Genomic DNA, 22,578 nt, shown 5'->3' on the forward strand with positions numbered 1-22,578 from the left:
CCACGCCAAGTGCGAAGCACCCGATGACAACAAAAAAGGAGGAGGAGAAGGAGAAGGAGGACGCCAAAACAATAAAATAAAGACAACAACAACAATAGCGTCATTAACTGTACGCAAGACCAAAGAAAAGCGCTCAAAAACTCAAAATTAAAGCTGAGCCGTGTTGTTGTTTTTGTATGTATTTGTATTTACCACGAAGCCAAAACTTCGTAATCGAGTTTTGAGTGTGGCTCTCTCTCACTCTCTTTGCCCTCTCTCTTTCACCTGGGTTTTGGGTTCTTGAGCGCTTTTTTTTGGCAAAATCCTGGCTTGTCACTGGCTTTCGGTATATATCTTAGAGGTAAGCAATCTATATGTTGTCTTGCGTGTTTTTTTTTCTTTAATTTTTGATCCAAGGGCGAAATCCTAACTCACACACACCGTTTTTTAGTGGCTCAAAACAGGTTTTCTAGCAGCTAGCAAAGATGATGCAGAAGAAGAAGAGCGCAGACAGAGCGCGAATTACGGCTGCACACATACGTGTGTGTGTAAAAGGTGGGGCAGCTTCAAGAGATCACTTTGAGCTCTCTTTGGCGCTCTTCTGGCGTTTTCACATGTGTATTCCGCTCGAAAGCGATTTCTCTCTATATCCTATCGATCAGACGCCCAGAAAGTGGAGATTTCCTTCGGTAAAATATTCAAAAATATCTACACTTCAAACTAGCCACTAGATGCTGAAAATGAAATTCGTTCAAGCCCTTGGAATTTTGTAACCCGATTAAATCAACTAAAAGACCATTGAAAACCCTGGAAAATGCTTCAGTTTCCAACTAAGACAAGGTCAAGAATATTTTATTCAAAAGACCATTTTCTAACTGGTGTGGTTGCTTTTAATGTTTTTGATTACAATAGATCCCCAAAAGTTGGAGAAAATTCAAGCTGAGCAAGTTTGACTGTAGGAGTGTTGTTGCTGCCCCTCGCCGCTGTTTTCGTTGCTGTTGCTTTTGACCATGCGGTCATCGCGACGACGTCATCGTTGTGAATAGTAAATATATGTGTGGTGGTTCGTTCCGCCCCAGCAATGCCCCCGCCCCGAGTCGACCCAAAAAAGAAAAATAATAATAAATAGTGGAATAACAGAGACCGCGTCAACTAAACAAAAATTGCCTGCCAGGGTTAATAAAATGCCCTTGTTGGCCTTAATAAATAAATACGTATTTCGAGTTCGAAGCTTTTTTGCAAGCTAAAACTTTTCCCTAACTGGAAACTTATCCAAATCCTTTTCGAAACATTGAAGATCAAGTTTGGCGTTTTTAATTTAACAACATCCGGTTCGTACTCAGTTAGGCCTGTATATTTTAGAGATAAATAAATATGGGCTTTTTATCAACTGCTTTTTTTAGTTTGACCGACTACCACAAAACATGTTAAATTACTGACGCGAGTTCAAAAAGAAATTCCAAAGCCGAGTTGCTGATATGGAATATATATACGCGTTTCCTTTGAGCTTGTAAGAGTTTTTATTAGACAGTTTAAAAGTAGCTTACTAATTGCAACTTTCGACTTACAAAGATGTTCAGATTGCATTTAACATATTAGTCTAACTCGTAAAGGCTGGTTCTATACGCGTCAATGAAAGGCAGCCCCAATGCAAGGGATCACTTTCATTGAAAGTATCGAGCGAAGGAACTTGAAGCGGGACATTAAAAGCTTATCGGCAGAGAACCCCCATCCCCTATAATTTATGCCACGAACAATTGGAAAAGTCAAGCATAATTAAAGCAGTTCGTTAATTGAGGAGGTACTGAAACGGAGAACCACACTCGGGGCCACTTGAATGTGTACAAAGCATCGTTTTATTGTGCTTTGGTCATGCTTCGCCTATTTTGTTGTCACTTCTGTGCCGATTTTCCGATCTCTCGTTGCTGGAAAATACATTTTTGTAGTTTGTCAGCACTGAAGGGCTCTGATCGGTGAGATGAAGAAAACAGCTAGGCAATTGACGATTTATGTAATCAAAGAACCTCATGTAAATGGTAGTGCTTTGCTTTCTCTAGAGAGAATTGTACCCACGAGAAACATTTTATTTTCATTTATTTCTGGTGGTGTTTCCCAGGAATTTCCTATCGTTCGCCTCTTAGAGCTCAAATAACTACACTGATCTTGGGTGTTTTCCTGCCTAATTGAATTGTTCTTGAGCACCCCGAGGGAACTTTCAATTGTTTATCAATTCCCCCGGGGCTTTTGTAATTTGTGTCATCTAGCTTTGGGTCGATCAATTTCATTCGCACTCGTCGTTGCTTTCCGTTGGATTTAGTCACCTCTGGCGGCTGCTGAGCATACATTATATGATATCATCGATATCTTTTCCGACCTCCTTCAAAGCTCGCCCAATTCATAAGAGATTTATGTTGATGTTTTCTTTTTGGCGTGCAATTGCCTGGCATTTGTTATAATTAAAATGGAACGCCCCAAAACGTCGGGCGAATTTAGGAACGCAAACTAAGACTCTGTGCTTTCCAAGTGGATAGTATATTTATGTGGATGTATATACAATTTATACCAATAAATTTATACGTTCTGCTGCGAGAGCATGTGTGCTAGTGTTATTGATATCATCATCAGCGCAGCGATCTGTTTCTGCTCGGAGCTGTGCCATGTGGACTTCTCGAATCTCATTTTAGTCTTTACTTTGTCTCTCGAACAGCTGGCGATTGCGTCATTTTCACTCGGCCTTTCTCTCTCTCGTTGGCCAGTTTTTAGTCCGATTTCGTTGTCCCTGGGCGAAATCCTTTATGATGTCACCTTAGGATGTTGCATGTCGCATGTCGCAGGCCGAAAAAATCCTTCACTCTTTGCGGCCACAAAATCAATAGCAAGCCAGGAAACTCTGTATTTTTCTGCCACTCAAAAAACAAACAGAAAAGGCCAAACACAGCGTGATGTCATCATTGGTTGCCTTCAATTTGGCTCTTGGATTCTCGGTTCGTTTCCACTCTTTTATTCGACGAGTTGCTCTTTGATTAGCTGGTGGCTAGCCGTGTTTGGTTAGAATTAGAATACGTGTGTAATAGGTTCATACCAGAAAATGATTAATTATTAATATTGTAAGATATTGACTCAGATTTATATTTTGCACGTTTCTTTGTTGCAATACGGCGACTAAAGCGTTGAGGGGACTCGATGCCGGATCGCGGTTTTCGCGGTTACCGCACTTAGATGTCTGTTGCTATGCTTTTGTTTACCTCTGTGTTGCTGCCCAGCTTTTACCTAAACAGTGAACAGTTGAAATACTTAATTAAGTATAAAAATACTAGTTATATATTTTTAATGCCTAATCATAATGTCGAAAGGGAACCACCATTGCTAGCCCTTAGGACAGATGTCTCGTTTAATGGATCTAGCCTGAAACTCTTTTTTCAAAACCTTTCCTTAGCCTGCTGTCTGTCCCATTTTCAAAAATATTTCAGTTAGTGGGACTAACCGGCTTGCGATACATTTTCGCCCAGTGCATCTGTTAGTTTCGCTTGTTTTCATCGGCTTTTTTGCGGCTGCTCTAGGTGCCAGTACCGTTGACTGCCGGCGTCGGGTGCATTGCACTTTTAAGTGTTTTCGGGTTGGGAAATCGCGGAAAGCGGGAAAGACGCCGGCAGAGAAAAACCCCATGTGGCACAGTTGCACACAGACCGAAGAAAGGAAAAAGGCAGACAGACAGGAGTGGCGACTGCAGTTTGCATTAGCTTTTCGCTGTGTTTTAGTTCTTGTGCAGTCACCTCCAACTTCTTTTTCACATTTTCCTTTTTTCCCGTTTTCCAAGCCCAATGGGACTGCTTTTGAGCCCTCTTATCATTTGGGTTAAATGTGCAAACACAAAAGGAGCATGGCTTTTCGGTTAATTAGACAGGCAGGAATTCATAGTTGGTTGCCAGCACTCAAGAAATGTTTAGTAAAATATGAAAGTGGCAGTTTCGAGATTTTCCCCAATCACCTTTCGGTTGGCAGTGTTAATTTAGTTATCAAGTGATCGCAACTGTTATAAAGTGGGTTAAATGCTTTGGGCCCCACTGTGCAGTACGCCAATGAAATTGTCGAACGATTACGGATTATTGAACTCTTTTGCAATCTCCGCCTTCCTCTCATTTGATCAGTCATCAAGCTGCACTGGAAAACACCATAAAAGGGGTTTGTGTTTATTTATTTCAGCGAGTTTTGCGGGATCTCAATGCGATCGAGTTTAATACTCCGCAGAGGCAGGCAATCCGTATTGGTATTTACTTTTGATCGCAGTTGTCATCTAAAAGGTTTTCTGCCGTAAACCAATAGCAATAAAAGCTTCGCCGGTTGAGGAGCTTTTTCCAGACCCCAATGGTGACTCAAAGCCGATTCAAGCTTGTATCTTGCCGATGTGCTTCTTTTCAGGTATTAGGTACTGTGCTATCGGACACACCCAGTGAGAAAATGTGCTCGACCAGCTTAGAGCCTCTCTTTCGCGTCTCTTGCTGTTTGTTCTGCTGATTTGGCGGGTAATTAAGTTGTTGTTGTAATTGATGTTCGCCAGTTATTTGATATAATATAAATAGTAGATGTAGTGCAAAATGAACTCGATCGTAGGGCCTTAAAGTATCTTCGCTTTTTATTGGGCCTAGAACATATTGTCTCTTTAAATTTGCAGTACTTGCACCCCGGACTATTCTCCCTCGACCTTGGCCATTCCGAAGAAATCGATTAGAGTGATGAAAAGTTTATTTTCCGCATCCCTTCTTTTCAGTATTCCCGTGCTGCTACTTGAGGACCTACAACTTCCGTTAGGTGCGTTAGTTGGCCCGCTTTAAATGCGGCTAAATGTGGCTAAATGTGGATGTGGCGGGGCAAGAAAGTTGTGAGCCGAGCTCTCGTTTCATAAATTGCATTATGTTGCCGGCGAGCTGCGAGCGGGGAGCGGGAGCGGGGAGTGGAGTGGCCTCCGCCAGAAGAGCATTGAACTCCTCGTCTGTGGTCCGGAAACCTGACAGCAACTCCCCGTGGAAAATGTGCCCCCTTTTCGCAGCCTACCAACCGACTAACCGCCAGCCAGCCTTCTGGCTAAAACTTTTGCTCGGCTTTGCGCACTTCCTCTGAGCTCGGAGGGGGAAATTTGTTTGCCTGATTGATTGATTGTGAAAGAGGTATAACTTTTTGATCAAGTTTTTAGTGCTTTGTATACCTCTACTGGCTGATAATAAATAACACTCCAAATGAGAACTTTTTGGACATCAACTGTAGCTCAGATAAAAGAGATAATGTTTGGTCAGCCGTCGGCTGTCATTCATTCATTCACGCACTCACTCCACTTCCCATGCTGACCACACGCAAAAATCCAGAGCAAGAGAACATAAAACTTATTCACATTGATTGGGGTGGCTTTGGACCTTCGGATCGGATACCACCAGGGGTTAACAGCGTGTGTATCCGTATCTTTGCAACTTTGTAGATACTTCGGCTGCATACTGGTTGGCATTTGGTCGCGTGTCAAATAACTGTGCTTGCAGCTGTTTCCCGAGGGGTGGAAAGTACATATATCACTATGTATGACCCATTCATTGTTTGCCAGCTACCCAAATTTGGCACTTATTTACTTTTGGGCTCGTTGGCTCCGAACGTAGATTTCCACTTTCTTAATTGCCCAACCTAAAGTCAACAGTTCCTAAGCTGGAGTTGGGAAATGCTGGTAGCCGGTTCGTAATTTACAGAATTTATTGGCATTTAATGCGCTGGCATGAGGGCGGGAAAACCACATTGCATCGCTCTAGGCCCCAATAAAAATGAGTTTTTCAAAGAGTCTGAAAATTAGTCACCACAAGCAAAGTTTAATTAACCAAAGGGGCTGGGGGAGAGTCTGCGTTGATGCGTGCTTATTAATTTGCCCTGATTAAAGACCCAAAGTGACCCCGCAAGAGTCGTTTTCCACACTTCTGATGAGGCATTGGGAAGGGGCTTTCTAAGCCGCCTAATGAATCAGCCCCCGGAAAATGACTAAGCTGCGAAAATGATGGAAGAGCGCGCTGGAGGAAATGGCTGGAAGCACAGACGGACATACACATATGGCACTGCATTGCGGTCGCACCAAAGGGCCAAGGCCACTAAAAATCCAAGCCAAAAAGGCACTTAGCGTGTAGAATTTAAATTGAAAGGGGCTCAGGTCAGATGCAGTTTAAACTGAGTTTCAATAGAGTAATAGTGGGAAAATACATATAATAGCCGTGTACCTAACTTACATGTTCTAAAAACGCCAGTCCTTAATGCTAGGATCAAAGCGAAACTACGTCCTATACTAATGAAGAGCTGACAGATGTTGCAAGTTATCGGGGCATTATCCCTACAGCCCAAACCCGCCATATGTTGCATACAAAGTGAGAAGTGGGGATGTCTGCATCCACTTCCATTTCCACCCTTGGCTGCAGTTCCAAATTAATTAATTAGCATAAATTATCAATTAAAATGCGCTCAGTCAGCGATTCGAGTCAGCCGCCAAGAGCGATAGGGGAAGTAATTTCAGGTTCTGTTTTCAGGATCGATGCAACCACCCCTCGATCTGTGTGGTACATAGGTATACGACACAAACACAGATATTCAGATGCACATGGTGGTGCTGGTGCGGAGTGCCAGCTGGCACCTATTCCAGCCCTCCGTTCGCCCGCTGCATTTAGCGCTGCTATGCACGTCCTTTTGGGAACACTCCCTCCCTGCATCCCCGAAAACTGACTAGTTCTGCATTTTATCTTCTCCCGAAAAGTTCCCAAATTGACTTTCGAATGCGATTACTTGCTCGTACATGTGCGATACTTATATCGCTTGTTTATTTTGGTTTTTAAGTTATACAAGTTGTACTTTGTTTGTTAAATAAAAGCTTAAGCTAAACAAAAAAAATGATGGGTTGGAGATTTGGGCAAACATTGATAACGTTCCTTTTTTTTATTTGATATTTAATTTAAAAAATGTAAGGTCTGAAACTACGCTTGATTAGCTTAACTTTTGTTTTTAACTTTTCAATGGTTGATGTATTAATAATTTTGTATTGATACAGTTTTTTAATGTTTTGAAAGCACTCAAATTTTATATTTAATCCTATTTCGCTTAGATCTCCACCACATAGCGGCTGCTGCCTGAGGGACTTATGGAGTAGTAGCTGTTCTCTGAAAAAAATGAAGTTTTACTAGTATAGTTAGTTATTGGGAAAACTATGGATGTCGGGAAATTTCTGGGTGTCGAAATGGATCGATAGATGAATTCAAAGCAAATGGGTTGATATCAGGAATGGGACATCAGGAAACGACAAGACACGCACCTTCGTCGCTATCGAAGCTATAGAAATTGTCATCATCGCGGGTCATGGATCGTCGGCTGCGTCGTTGATGCTGCAGGTTCTGGTTGGGATTGGAGCCGAGATTCGGAGTTGAAGTGGTGGTGTTCGTGGGCGTGGAACTTCGCCGGCTGCTGGGGAAGGAAAGGGGCGAGCCGTACTCGGATCGGCTGCAGTTGGAGTTCTGGCGGTCCAGAGCTAGTTCCATGGATTTCCTTTTCCTGCCACTCTGGGCCAGCTCATCGTCCTTATCGGATTCGTTGTTGTTATTGTTGTTGTTGTTGTTGTTGAGAGTAATTTGTGGTATGACAACCACAGCCCGATTCGTCGGGGTCACCGAGTCCACGGCTCTCTTTTCCGTTATTTGGAGCTCTAGGATCCGCCCCATCTCTGGCACATCCTCCTGGGACTCCTCGCCCTCGCTGTGCATCCTCCGCGGACAAAGGCGTGGCCTGCCGCCCTCGAAGCGAGATATCAGCTTGTTGACCTTGCCCACATCACCGGGACGCACCTGCTCGTTGTAGGTGAGTCGCAGGGAGCTGGTCTTGACCAGCGGCTTGGCCGGTCTCGACATGGAGGCGCTTCTCTGGGGGATTCCCCTGCTGATGGGAGTGGGATCTGGAGCCGGAGCTGGAGCAGGAGCAGGAGCAGGGACAGGTGCCCCCAGAGGAGCGGTTTCGGCCGGAGGAGCTGTTGGTGGCTTGCTGATGGGCAAAGGCGGAGGCACTGCATCGTAAATGGGAGGGGTAGCTGGGCGCTTGGGAGGCGGACGTCGCTGTGGGAGTGGCGGCGGTGGTGGCGACTCCGACGGCGGTCGCTCCGAGGCATTCCTCTCCTCATCCTCATCCTCCTCCTCTTGCTCTTCTTCCTCATCCGAATATCGATCCTCCTCCTCCTCCTGGGCCATAAGGCTTTCCCTACTATTCCCAATCTGTGGACTTTGCACCCGTATTCTTGTTACCCGGGAACTGCTATCGTCGGCCTCCTCGCCACTGGTGTCGATGCTACTGCCAGCGCTGATCCTCAAAACCGGGGCATTTCGGAGTGCCTCATCGAAGTCGGCGAAGGCAGCCGATGATCCCCCAGCTGATGCCTCGAATATATCAATGCTCTTCGGCTTGTACAGAGCAGGAGCTGGCCAGGATGGGGAGGGGATGTGCTCCTTGAAGCTCGCGATGATCTGCTCGTTGGGCAACCAAACGTTGCTGCCGCCGGCGGGGGTCTTGAATTCCGGCGATGGAGATCTCGGAGTGGGGGAACAGGAAGATGAAATCTTGATCTCAGGATAGGGAGAAGGGGAAACGGATCCGGCTTTCGAGGACATTGCTATGATCAGCGTGGATTCGTACGTATCGGAGTGCTCTTGATGGATGAGCACCCGCGGGTAGTCGTCCTCGGCCATCTCCTCCAGCGACTCGCTGCTCCAGGCGGTTGCTCCGCCCTTCGACGCTGCCTGAATCTTCGCCAGCTTTGCCATTTGGCGAGCAGCGTGGGTGGTCGCAGTTCCCGATAGGGATGCCCTCTTCCTCGCATCCTCCTCCTTATGCTCCTCCTGGATCTGGCCAAATGCCTCCTCAGCGGATATATCCTCGCCACTGTCATCATTCTGCTCCTCCTCATCATCGAGGCTATCGCTGCGATGGTAGGTGGCCTCCAGTTCCTCATCGTCATCGAGCTCCACCGGCTCGTGTCCCACAGTGTTCGGTTTGGGTTCTCGCTCTGGCTTAACTGGGTTTTCATTGGCGTTGGAGTGCTGCTGAAAAAACTTGAGCTGGTGCATCTTCTCGTTGAGCTTGGCCAGGGTCTTCTCCAGCTGGGAGCCCTGTAGGAGGCCTCCAAGGACTCCAGTGGCGGCTCCAGTTGGATCCACATTGGCTCCCTCCTTGGGCTCCTTGGGTGCTCGCTCCTTGAAGCTTTTCCGCCAACGCTGCTGCAGTTGCTCGGTGGAGGCAAAACGACTGAGACGAGCGCGCAGATTGGATGTGGAGCTCCTGCCAGGTGGATGTTTGGGAGCAACTTCCTGCTCCTCCAGTTCTCCGTCTTTTTCTTCATCTGAATCCCCAGCTGCTCTTGTGGCCTTAGTTTTAGTTTTGGCCGGTCGTTTGATGGACTTTCGAAGTCTCTTGATGTTCTGCTTTATGCCCAACATAGAGCCTGGATTACTTTCCCTAGCTCCAGCACTCTCTGCGGTCTTAGAGGAAGCCTCCTCCTTGCTCCTGGAGAACTGCGAGAGATTCGGTAGACTTGGCAGATGGTGGGGCAGCTTGGTGAGCAACTGCTTATAGCTACTGGGACGCTGTCGAGCTGGTGGTGCTTCCTGATCCTCATGCTCCTTCCCAGCCTCTTCCATTTCCAGGGGAGGCTTTCGCACCTTGGCGAATCTGGTGGCAGCTATACCTGGTTTCCGGCGACTCGGCAACGGCGGGGTGGTCTCCATCCCGCTCTCATCCGTCTCATGGTTCCCGCTCTTGCCCTTCTCGAACTGCTCGTGCTCCACCTCGTCCTCATCGAAGGTGTTCTGCCGAGTGGCCACCAAAGTTCTGATCTTAATGTCATAGTTCTCGGCTATTTCCCGATCCCTGCGCTCCCTGGCCAATTTCTCCGACTTCAGTTCCCGCTCGTATTGCTCCACATAGCGATCCACCTCGATGTTGTCCCTCCTCACCGTCGTCTGCTTGGCGAAGATGTGCTTGAGCCTCAGTTCGCTGAGGCTCTTGTAGCCCCTCTGCAATCGCTGGGTCAATGTAGAGGTCCCCGTGTTTCCAGGGGGCGGAGAGTCATCTGCTATTTTGATGGGACTAATGGGTCGCGAAGCTCTGTCGCCGCTGCCAGGAGCATAGTAGTCGTCATCGAGGCTTCCGGCACTTCTGTACGTTCCCGGCTGCGATCTTCCCAGTTGTCCCACCCGGATTTCCTCCTGCTCGCCCTCGTACATCAGCGAACTGATCGTGGAGATCCTCTGGGGCGTTCTGTTGATAAACTGCTGCGACTGGGCTCCCGCCACTTGGAGGTGCGATTGCTGCGGTGCTCCTCCTCCTCCGGCATCCTTCGAGGATCGTCCTGGTGCATCTGGGCCACTCTTGGAGCTGCGGAAGATCTTGCGACCGCGCAACTTGGGCAGCGATTTGGGCAACTTCAGTTGGGGCAACTTGGCTGTAGGGGACCGATTTAGAAAACAATTGTTATCCAAAATAAGGTATCAACAAAGTAATCTTATCTTTTCAACCAAGTAGGTCCGGAACACTACTTTAGCTAGGTTAGAGCTAGTTTTTTTGTTTGAAAGCTTTTGTTTTTAAAAGAGTTCTAAAGCATTATAACTAGTCTAGTGTAAAACTTAGGACTTGGTTGTACCCAACATTGATTTTCCTCAGATGACCTTGAAGAGTAAGGTCTTGAAATGCGGGATTACCTTTGAGCAATCGCCAATATCTCCCGCCAACTCACCTCTCAAACTATCTACATCCAGGCGCTGGCAGAGGTTTCGAAAATCCATTGAGGAGCCAATGCGGTCTGTGTTCCTGTTGCTATTCTGCTCCAAGTCGGGGGAGTTGCGTCGCTCCAGTTGCGATTCCAATTGCCCCGGATGGAAGTTATGGTGGTGATGGTGGAACTGCTGCTGCTGGTGGCTCATCACACCACAGGAAGTTACATCCACGAGATATCCACTAGCAATGCGTTTGGAGACATGTACCCAATAAACCGAAACTGAAAGCCGAAAACGTGGAACGTCCGCTGCAGTTCAGCATTTTAGCCAGTTTGAAGAGGCTCCGACGGAAAATAGCGCAGAAAAACACGGCACACGGCTGCCGCAACTGGCACCTGTCAATGGGAAATCGCTAATTCAATTAGCACACGGGGCTTTTCCAACCCTTTATTTTGGTACAAGTACGGGGTATATCTCGGGTATTTGAAACTTCTCCCCCGGGGGTGCAGCAAAAATCTCTAGAGGTGGGAAGTTTTTTAAAAGGTGTCTAAAAGTAGGCTGTGAAAAATATTGTATCTCAATTCATAGGCAAAAACTTTTTAGGACAGAAACTCGCTAATGATATGTTGTGTCAACTCTTGCTACTGAAGACTAACAGAATTCCAATAGGTGGGTATTTCCCACATAGGCACCCCTTGGCATCTCGCTTTTACTTGTCTTACCTCTTTGCCTCTGCACTGCGTTTGTGCTTCCTCTGCCAACTTCCAACTGCCCTGGCACATTTTCTAACCGGGTCTATGACGTTACCTCGTACACCCCCATACCATACCATACCATCAACATCCAAATATACATATGCTAACGTGTCTATTGATGCATTGATGGTTCTGCGTCTGGACTTCGCTTCTCCGTTGCACTTGGCTCACCCATTGCCTCAGTTCTCTTGGCCACTTCCTACGCGTTTGTTTTCACTATCCCAAGGCACATATCGTCGCAGAAGTAATACATTTACAATAATTGATTCTCGTTTCGTCTACGTTTGTTTTTCCATTTCCCTTGTTTTGTAGTTTTCATTTGTTTACCTCTGCGCAGCTAATTATTCGAAATGGCCAAAAGTTTGATATCGACTTTTTGGTGTCTCTCGCCGGCCAAGGTTTTTGATGTGGGTCTGATCTGAAATTTGTGAGCTTCTGGTGATACATTTATGACATTAATAAGGATTAAACTCTACAAATCTAGGTCTATTTCAGTGTTTTTAGGTCGGCTAAATTTGGTATGATCATGTTTTTTATTTCGTTAAAAAATAAAAGTTGGATTATATTAATGGGATTTTTGCAAAATTTTTGGAATAAATGTAATAAGATGAATATCGGTATGTTGGTAACGTCAATACGAAAAGTTTATTTGTAAGACTTAAGACTTAATGAGAAATTTTGAAATTAATGCATTTGCATACAAAAAATAATTCAAAAACCAGCAAAAAATAAATAAAATTTTGTAAGATACCTTAAACTTATTGAATTTTCTTTGTCCTAACGTAAATATTAAATGTTTAGCGGTGAGACTTAAGAGTTAGTGGGGATTTTTAAAATTAATTCATTTTACCAAACTTTACCATATGGCTAGATACTTAATAAGTTATTATGGGAAATTCCCGTGAACAAAGAAGTGCTTTAGCTGATACATCTGGTAGTCATTCAGTAAACACTTTTCTCGTTGAAATCAAGTTAAATAATCGCATTACTCACGGCTCTTTTTCTTCTTCTTTTTCCCCATTTTCTTTGCAGACAAGAGACGAGATAAACTTTAACGCCACCACCCACACCGCCACCCCCTTTCGTAACGCCATTCCACTCGCACTCACACTAGTCGCATCGTCGCGTCGCGATTTTTGCAATTGAAAAGTGTAAAGTTCTAGGCACACCATTATCATCGTCGTTGTCATAATCTCATTTTCGCAGTGCAACAGCAGCAGGAAAAAAGCTCGGCTCGCATGCAATTTTCATTAGTGGGAAAATTGCTTGATATTTAAGAGGCAACCGACGAGTAAACCGAAGCAAGAGCAGCAGCAGCCGCGGCAGACAGACTGTCACACATTCCAAACTAAATTAATAATAGAAAAAAGATATAAGTTAAATCAAAAGCGAAACACACTCGAGGGCACGAGCGGAGTGCCAAACGACGAAAATGTGGCGGCAGTCAACGATACTGGCCGCGTTACTAGTGGCTCTTATTACGGGCTGTGCAGCAATCAAAAGTAAGTGAATCATCGTCAAAATTGACCTAAAAAATATATAATTTAGTTGAAGTTAAAAGAAAATTGAGTCACAATTAAAAAGATGTATTGGAATTTATTTATACATGATAGAACTTAGAGCACATAGATCACTTAAGATTTCCCTCCTAAAACCCTAAATGGCCCTTAAGTGTGTTCCCCAAACGTATTGTTCTCAAAAACTAGTCGGGGCTAAAAATAGTCTGAGTTTTGTGGGGGAAGTCTTCAATTTATGCGATCAATTAGTACACCCGGAACCCAGAGCTCATCGATCTTTCCCCATTTCTTCCGTGATACCTTTAGGCAACTCCCCACCAAGAATCACCAAGCAACCGGCACCCGGAGAACTGCTCTTCAAAGTAGCGCAACCCAATAAGGAAAGCAACAACCCATTCATTATAGAGTGCGAAGCCGATGCGATTCCCGAACCAGAGTAAGTTATCATGGGATCGCGGAACTGTGATCTCTAAATTTAGATTTAGATTGTTGGTGTTAATATTTTAATCTCTTTTATGTACCCTGCCCTCTGTTTTACTGCATATAAATCAAATCTAAGCAGCCTATACCTAATTTTTTGCTTTTTTACTTCAACCTTGTTGTTTCTTTTCTAGACTTTTGGTTCTTTACGAAATATTTCGCGACGTCACAAGTATTTTTAATCTGCTCGAGAACAGCAGGACACACAGTTTAAGGCAACTTGATATAGTCTGCCCTAGAAAGTAGCTCGGTGCTCAAAAGAGCGAGACCTCTGGTATAAGTAGGCAGTAAATATTCTTGTAAATAATGCTCTATCACTCGGAAGATAAACAGATTCAATTAGTTTCAGGGTATTTAGTTTTCCGAACACCAAGCATTTTGTCATATTCATATGGATTTTCTTCTTGCTTTGAGCTATCTTTGTCTTCGAATTGTTTAAAAATATATTTCTAAATGTATTTATAAGTTTGATTTGGCTCCGACTCACCCTCCTATTACTTTTTGTTTTATTTTGGTCATGATGCAAGCCTCGTTGAGGAAGTGAATGATATTTGTCGCTCTGAGTAACCCATACGAGTGATTTGAACCTGTTTCCTAAACACGTTTCGTTTCGGCTGTTTTATTCACATGTTTTTGATCATTTATTAGTAGAGCGTGTACTTTGGGCCCCATTGCAGGAGAATTCAGTCATTCTGTATGAAAATGCGGAATTTAAAGTTAAAAACGCTGTGGACAGAGGGCAAACATCGGCTGATGATGATGATGGTATGACCTCATTGCCAAAGAACAGGGAGGGGTGTGGACAAAAGTGGAAAAGAACTGACAGAGCAGAGCTACGAACGAATTCCAAAGTATCTGTAAAATGTTTTTGTGTTGGAAAAAGAATTTAAAAGAAAAATAGTTCTGCTCCCATTATACCCTTGCAGAGGGTATTATGATTTCTGTCAGAAGTTTGCAACGCAGTGAAGGAGACGTTTCCGACCCCATAAACTATATATATTCTTGATCAGCATCAGAAGACGAGACGATCTAGCCACGGACATGACCGTGTCCGTCCGTTTCTAAGAAAACTAGTCTCTCAGTTTTCAAGCTATCACGCTGAAACTTTCCCAATGTTATCTTTGGTGTTTTTAACATATAACCTCCTACGCTTGGAAATAACGTTTTTTAATAAGTTCCGAATTTTGGATTTAATTTTATAAAAATCGGTCGACTTTATCATATAACTGTTCTAGGAACGATCGGAAAATTGGTAGGACAATAATATGAAACCAATTATAGCTTTGCAGTTTTTTAACTTATTATCCCATAATATTGGGAATATAGTTTTTTGTATATTCTTACGAATTTCGAATTCAATTTAATAAAAAGCGCGCGACTATTACATATAGCTGTCAAATAAACGGTCTGAGAATTAATGGAATATTTCAAGTCCGCAAAAGTCCTTAACAATTTAACATGGTGTTACTAACGTTGATTATTTCTTATAACTGCAAGGGTATATAAACTTCGGCTTGCCGAAGTTGACTTTCTTTCATTCTTTTTGACAAACTGAAAGTTAAAGAAATAATTTGTTGACAAATTAAGTGCATGAGGCCTTAATTTATTGCTACTAGACATAAAGGCTGGGCATAAATAAATCAGTATTTTAAGCAGAGTATATATTGCCACTGCAAATCAATCAATAATAAATGTACTAAAAAATACACTTTATATATATAAACAAGGAAGAACGCTATAGTCGAGTGCCTCGACTATCAGATACCCGTTACCCAACTTAAGGGAGCGAAAGGATAATGAAGATATATAAGCAGAAAAGCGCCACCTACCGGCTATTTCAGTAGATGTTATGTGGGCGGCAGACAGATTTAAGCGTTTAAACCGTTTTTGGGCGTTAGAGTGGGCGTGGCACATTTTTATAAGCAGCAAAGCGATGTTTTGGCTAGATCAACTCGGCTAGTGATCCTGATCAAGAATAGGTATATATACTTTATGGGATCGGAAGCGCTTCCTTTTACCTGTTATAAAAATATAACTAGAGAGTCACGTGACTTTATTTGATATATATTCCATCACACAAGTTTCCCTAAATTATTTGTTCGTGCTAATGGATGGTTACTGTGTTCTAATGAAAATTGGCAGAAACAACACAAGTGCAAGCAGTGCAGTTGCAGCTCAGTAGCAGCGCTGCTGGCGTCGGCAGAATAGCAACAGATGGCCGAATGCCAGACACTCACACACACACGCAGAACGTGAGAAATGTGCAAGAATAATAATAAGAAAGAAGAGAAGAGAAGCAGCAGGAATGAGAGAATTGTGTTGTTTATTTTTACACGTACAAAACTAAAATGGGTTAATAGTGGGAAATGTGCGCTTTTCCTTAGGTCCTCTCTCTCTCTCTCTCTCTCTCTCTCTGTATTGCCATCTCGCTCCCGCCCTCTTTCACAGCAAGTGGTTCAGGTACAGTGTTAGAAAAATGTAAAAAAAAGTATCAGACTCAGAGCAGTAATATCACAAAAAACCAGTTTGACCGGATGGTCAAGCACGCTGGGAATATTAACCAAAGCGAAATGAAAACAATTTATACGAAGAAAAGAGAAGAACTCAACTCACCAATGCCGGCTCTGCATTACGTAATTCTTCTGGACAATTTTAGGCACATTATCCAGAGATATGAAAGAGACTCACCAAATGATCAAACCATTCTGTTTCTATAGCCAGCAGTTAATAGTAAAATACTGAGTTTATTTATAGATAGCTAAGTTCTAGTACTATTTAAATTATAGAAAAATTCGAGTTGTGGACAAATCGATTCGTAAGATTCATAAAATCGATCATATGTGTCTTACAGATTAAATAATAATTATACATTTACGCCACAAAAGTGGCATACTCCAGTTGCCAACCTGGATTAAATCAATGGAAAGTCTTTGCACATTTTGTAATAGCAAAATAGCTACGGTCTTGTGAAAGATATATGTATATTACAAAGCAAACATCGTGGGGATAAAACGGAAATTGCTGGCCAATTTCATATATTAAATTACAGGCATTTTTCTTTTCAGTTTTAATTCATAACTATTTGGTTATGCTCGTTGGTTTGCGTTCGCTTTGGATGCACAAAGAGAAAATTGTACTAGCAATACTTTTGTTGCTTTCATCATTTTATTTATTTTACATGCTTCATTGACAGCTTAAGAAATAGTTTTAACATTTTTAAAAAATCTACCTTTTATTTATTTTAAGAGTGAGAAATATTAAAGTACTTTAAGTTTTATTTCACGTGTATAAAATCTGAATTTGGGACGCATAAATTATACTCATATTCGACTATTTTCCCGTGCTTGCATTTCATCAGTGGCGCGCCTAATTTCTGATATCTTTTTATTTTTGCTCCTATTCGGCTGTGTGTGCGGTGCATTCTATCTATACAGCCACATCTATATCTATCTATACGCCTCCGTGATTCAGCCTGACACACTTTTATTGTTGTCATTGGCCGCTGTCTGGTGTCGCAATTGTCGTTTTCTGTTGCTACTTTTTGCTCTTCATGTTGCTGCTGTGAAATGCATAATGCACTGTTTTAAGTCAAAAGGAAAGGGATCCACCGACCCACTGAGTATGATCAAGCGATCTAATGTTAATCCCTGAATTGCAACCACCATACTATGCTGTCGGGTAGACACTTTTCCCAGTTTGTGAGAAATTTCAATAAACAATTTTATACCCAATCAAGTTTGTTTTACTTATAAGGATTCTTCAGTCTTATAAACATTTCGCTCTTGCGGCCTATATTAAACGGAAGTGCCTGTTTCGACGCATGCAAGAGATGCGTTTTCCGTACCGTAGGTTTCATAAAAGTGAGTCAGAATTTAGCTACACACTTCCAATTGAATGCATTTCATATTAGCTGCAGACCCATATGGTCATCAAGTACAAAACAAAACAAACTGACGCATCGAAAGATGATTAATCCGCATAGAGAGAAGGCCAGAATAAATGAAGGTCCAAAATGAAGTCCAAAACGTGTTTTCTAATAATTTATCATTCCCTTAGTGTTACAAAGTTTCCCCTGGGGGAAATATGCGATCATATCGGCGTATTACTTTCCCTTTTTTCATGGTCTTTGTCATGGTCTGTATTTTCATTCAAAATGAAAATATTTCCATACGGTTTGTGCCTCATCTATTCTTCTCTCTTTGAGTGCCAGTCGGGGGTTAGTAGTTCAATTAAAACGGGTTAAAGCTCAGTTTGACGAACCGCTCGATTCTGTGTTCGAAACACTTTAAACATTTAAAATAAATTAAACATTCCTCAAGATGCCCTTGGTTTGTAAGGGTTAAGACTCAGCCTTTGAAAGAAAAGAAGGTGAAATACCTTACGCTATTTGGCTTTGAAAAGTTGTTTGGTGAAAAACTAGTTTTGTGGGTTTTTGCTTCTGTTCATGCTTGTGTGGGAGCCATGACAATCATATTAGCTTTAAAGCCAAGAAACACTCGACTTTTCTTTTGTTTGAAGCACTGAAAAGTGACACAAAACTCAGGCCAAGCTTAAGGATGGGGTTTAATTAATACACAATTGCTATCCTTGTATCCCAGAATATTCCACACACGCAGTTTAGGACGTCAACAGCTGCTGAAAGCTTGGTAGAGATAAAAATATGGAGAATAGAGTGGAGTTGAAGGCCCATTGATTTTTCACACCACATTACACAAAGTCCTTCAGATGCTGTCGCTACTAGTTTATGTCCTTGAATGTTGTTTTCCTCCACTTGGCCCTGCTATTTCCATCTTCCCCTCGTTAATTTTGTTGTTTGGCCTGACGTTGCCCTAATGATTTTGTCTCGTCAATTTGGCGCCAACTTTCCTCCTGCCACCCCCGGAAAAATAAAACCAAGGAAAAAGGGCAGACAACAAAGAAGGGGAAAACTGCAACTGAACAATTCAGTTGTTAAGTAGTCCGATTTAAATCCGGAACTTGCAACCCCAAAGAGATGGAGTCATCACTGGTCTGAGTGAAAGGCGGGCAAATACGGTGAATCCTTCTAGGACGAACCATTACTAAGTAGATCATAACTAAATAAATGCCAAAATATCCGTAAAACCCAAGGACGGCTAATGGAATAATATTTTAGAAATTGCTTTAGATGCAAACCAAATTCGTTTTTTGAAATGGTCACCCTAATCTTTAGGTCAGCTGGTCTGAAAACCAACTCTGCTTGCAGTGTTGACTGTACTTCCGTAGTGGGGAAAAGCGTGATTCATACGTATCAATCAAACTTTTTGGGAACAGGACAAAGGGAAAGTGAGGGGTGAAAGGCTCAGTAGGCGGTGGGAGTTAACTGATGACGGCACGTTTCTGTGTTGTTGGCTCAAGTTGCCATTTTGTCATTTATTCGGCTTCTATATCCGTCCCTCTTCCCCTTGCTTTCCGCCTTACTTCGGCTGTGGCGCATATAAGGAATTAACGTATAAACGCGGCAAATGGGTGAGGAAATCGGAGGGAGTATCTTTCGGCATATTTAATGCAGCCAAATTCAAGAAAATCGATGAACTAGACAGCGGAAAAAATAAGACAACGGGTAAAAAGAGTGGGGCTTCCTTCCGATATCATTTCTATTTCTTGGGAGGGTGGAAAGGAAAGAGAAATATTATTTATTTATTTAACAAGTCCTATATGACTCATTGTACGGGGGCAATAAAGTGGCATGAACCTTGAAAGCCATTACGATAATTCCTTACAAATATCTTCAGAAGTTTATTTGAAAACAATAAAATATATTTCCCCATCAATAATATCCCCCTATTATATTATACAATAAAATAAAAAAAAAATCCTCCCGAATATAATACACGGTAAAAACACAAAGCTGTAGAGAACGTGAATCTGTCATGTAAGAAATTCGGCAACTCTCGAGATCTGCTCCATTTCGACATTATTCCGCAGTCGAAATTCCCCTCGCGATGGAAAATCGTAAAAACTTGCACTCAGATCTCCGGCCAAAGATTAAAATCAAGTAAAAACCTGTGCTCAGCAAGAAAATACGGCAGTCCAAAATCAAGTTAAGAACTTTGTTCTGTAGCTTTCTTAAAACATTTCTCACGTTGCGTATTGCATTCATGATCATGATTTCCCATTACCGTCTCTGTGTTCTTTTGCCGACGACCTTTAACGGTGGCTCGAGCGCTCTTTAGCCTTTTATGGTTTTAAATGGTAAACTCGACCCAAAGAAGGGGAAAAGAAGAAACATTACTCACATAACAACTACGAACGGAATGAGTGGTTTCTGGGTTTCTTGTTTTTCCTTGGACTCCGTGACTTTAATGACGTTGCACTAACGTTGGGAATTTAAATATATGGAAACCCAAAATGATATCAACATATTTTTAGAACTCGCCACTTCCGGTTCAGGTGTTTGCCGCCGGTGTCCACAGGTGTCTTCCTTAGCCGTCTATCCCTCTTGTTGTGTTGTTTTATTTTCGCACTCGGTTTTCTTCCGCCGGAGTGACAACACTTTTTATTTTATTGATTCCGCTGTCAAAAACAGAGCCATCCCACTAAGTGCTATCAAAACCAGCAAGAGGCACACATTAAAAAATAGTGCAAAAGTGGGTAATAATTCTATTTTAAATGTAAACAATAGAAATATTATTTATTTGAGGGGTCTACAACCTTAAATTCAAATATTTAATAAACCATTTTTAAATGTACATTTTTAAATATAGAATGTGCAAATGGAACCTTTTTCAGTGCACATTTTCTTCGCCATCCAAAAGGTTGCCATCGATTTGTGTGCAAAAGGGATGGCAAGAGTGAATTTGGGGGATGCCCCTTGGGCGGAAAACGTTGTTGGCATCGAAATTCGGGGCCAAACGCTAGTTAACTGACCAGCATGCTATACATAAGTATTGTATGTACACGTGCTAGGCATAGGGGTCAAAAAATCTTGGGTATTGGGATATTAGGGAGTGATTATGGGAAGTCAGACATCATATTTTTGAAACCCAAAAGAGTTGTGTATTCCAAATTAGTAATGAAATATTCAAAGCATTGCTAGCCATTGCTAATTCTAGTAGAACTCCCCAACCAAGCCCGAGCCCCGAATTCCCACACAATCCGCATCGTCGTCATCATCTTTTTTAGCTCGTAAAACCAAAAACGGCTTTTTAAATATGTACTACGTACAGACAATATTTGCAAGTCGTTAGACGCATACTCGAACTCATTCCCTCACTAGATGTTGCGGCATCCTGTTGCGACATAAAAAAGCCAAGCTTCAGGAGGAAGGAACTCCATTCAGACGATTCAAGTGGGTGTGTGCACTGGAATGCGGGTGCAGCACTCCAAGGGGAATCCCCTGCACCAATGCCTCTTCCCTCCCCTGGCACAGTGGTGTCGAAGTGGGCATTTTGGGCATGTTTTGACACTAAAACAAATGAGTAACAGGATATGCATTTGCTTTACTTTTCCCACTGTACTTGGGCTTGAGCCTCGTGTTGCTTTTCATGTCAGATGTTGAGTACAAACCTTGGTGTGCCACCAGTCCCTGCGCATTCATCAATTCAGCCAGTGGAGTTATGCCTGGCTGGATGAGTCATCGTCCTGCCCCGTTTTCCGGACCCCCCTTCCGAGAGCGGCACGTGGCAACTCTTTTCTGTTTGTTTTAGCTAAAAGCGTTTGTTGCTCCCGCCTAATCCTTTTCCATCTGGTCCTTGCCCCCTTCGCTTCCCTCGATAGCACCGGAGTTTCTCCACTCACTCGAAGGAATCGTATCATGTGATATACATAAATTTCGCCCATCCTGCAAGTAAAATGCATCATTTGTGGTACGCATTTTGTTTTGATATTTCCCGCTCACTTTTGGGATGTGAGCACACAACGGTTGAAAGTTCTTATCCAAAATATTTCATATATATAAATATATATCTCACTGTATATCTATTCACCCTTCAGAGCACTTGATGTGCCGTTGCTGTGGCAATTAAAAACGCATTGAAAGACACAGCTGACATTTGACTTCGTGATGCGATGAGTAAAATCAAAGGTCAGTGGGAAGGCGCGGGCGGAAGAGTAATAAGCAGGGAGTCCACTTGAACTTGAGCAGCCTCGGCGAAGAAACAGAGCTGGAAAATTGCTGCCGATCGCCACAAGCTAGTTTCGTCGACTCTCTGGCTTGAGGTTGCCCATGTTCCGGTGATTCAGTCGGTTGCCCACGGTTTCAATCTTCCAGAGTTCATCTTCAGTGCTACTGCGTGTCTGCTGTCATTTCACTTTATTTACTTGCTGTAATTTTCGGCGGATGGACAGAACAGATTGGGCAACCAACGAGGGGCACAGCAATGTCAATTGCCTTTTTGGTTTTTGCTTGATCGAAAGGCAGAAGAAAAGCAAATGAGCACGAAAAGTTGGCGTTCACATGGTACCAGAAGTTTTGAACCTATTTCTTCAAGTTTTTCGTGTTTTAAGTGCTCTACGGCTCTTAAGAACTAGCGATCGGAAGTTATGTTACGAATGTTTGACTTGGAAAGTTACATAAAGTCCGCATTCCGCCTCGGGTTTGTATAGTTCACTCGTGGAATTACCTAATTTGTCTCACAAAAGTGGAATGATTAGTTGACATTATTAGACTGGGCATTTTGGGGATTGTCACAGGACCCACGAGATTTTCCCCAGTTAGTCGGGCTGCCATTCTCTTTTCCTTTCCCTGGGGTCGTTGTCACACCTACTTTTCGTACTCGCTCGCTCCGTTGGACCCATCTGTTGCCCTGTTGCCAAGCCAGAGGTCACAGGTCGTGTGTCACCTGCCCCCTCCGCCAACCCCCTTCTCTGCACCTTCCTGCTGCTCCTTTTTGGGCCTTCCATCGCACTATAAACATATTGTTGTGTTTGCATGTTTGTCGGCCATTAGCGAGCGGTGGTTCCCCAGTATCCTATTTTCGGGTTCCGAACTGTTGTTATAGTACGTTGATACCTTGGAGACGCTTCCGCTTTTCCTGCTTCCGCCCGCTGTGCTGTTTTATTACAAAACACGGGTAATACTAAGAAACACGGTTTTTCAAAGTCTTCCATTGGTAAAATCCAATT

At 43.1% G+C, this 22,578-nt stretch overlaps 2 protein-coding genes across 5 annotated transcripts in view; one reads left to right on the forward strand and one right to left on the reverse strand.

Moving 5' to 3' along the window:
• LOC108024155 (neuroglian) overlaps positions 1 to 22,578 on the forward strand; it is a 37,408-nt gene that overhangs the window by 582 nt on the left and 14,248 nt on the right. For all 4 annotated transcript variants that reach the window (XR_006368139.2, XR_007764119.1, XM_017093966.3 and 1 more), the window contains exons 2-3: positions 12,704 to 12,999; positions 13,321 to 13,450. Coding sequence is in view for 2 of the 4 variants with exons in the window: in XM_017093966.3 (XP_016949455.1) it covers positions 12,930 to 12,999; positions 13,321 to 13,450 (200 nt within the window). In the remaining 2 variants the exon portion in view is untranslated. The remainder of the gene's footprint in view (positions 1 to 12,703; positions 13,000 to 13,320; positions 13,451 to 22,578) is intronic.
• LOC108024156 (protein PIP82) lies at positions 6,777 to 11,107 on the reverse strand. Its single transcript, XM_017093968.3, has 3 exons — positions 10,763 to 11,107; positions 7,304 to 10,471; positions 6,777 to 7,151 (listed from the first exon to the last, which is right to left on the reverse strand). Exons 1-3 carry the CDS (start codon positions 10,947 to 10,949, stop codon positions 7,093 to 7,095), a joined length of 3,414 nt encoding a protein of 1,137 aa, XP_016949457.1. The 5' UTR covers positions 10,950 to 11,107; the 3' UTR covers positions 6,777 to 7,092.

Source organism: Drosophila biarmipes, chromosome X, assembly GCF_025231255.1.
Source record: "Drosophila biarmipes strain raj3 chromosome X, RU_DBia_V1.1, whole genome shotgun sequence".
Taxonomy (NCBI): domain Eukaryota; kingdom Metazoa; phylum Arthropoda; class Insecta; order Diptera; family Drosophilidae; genus Drosophila; species Drosophila biarmipes.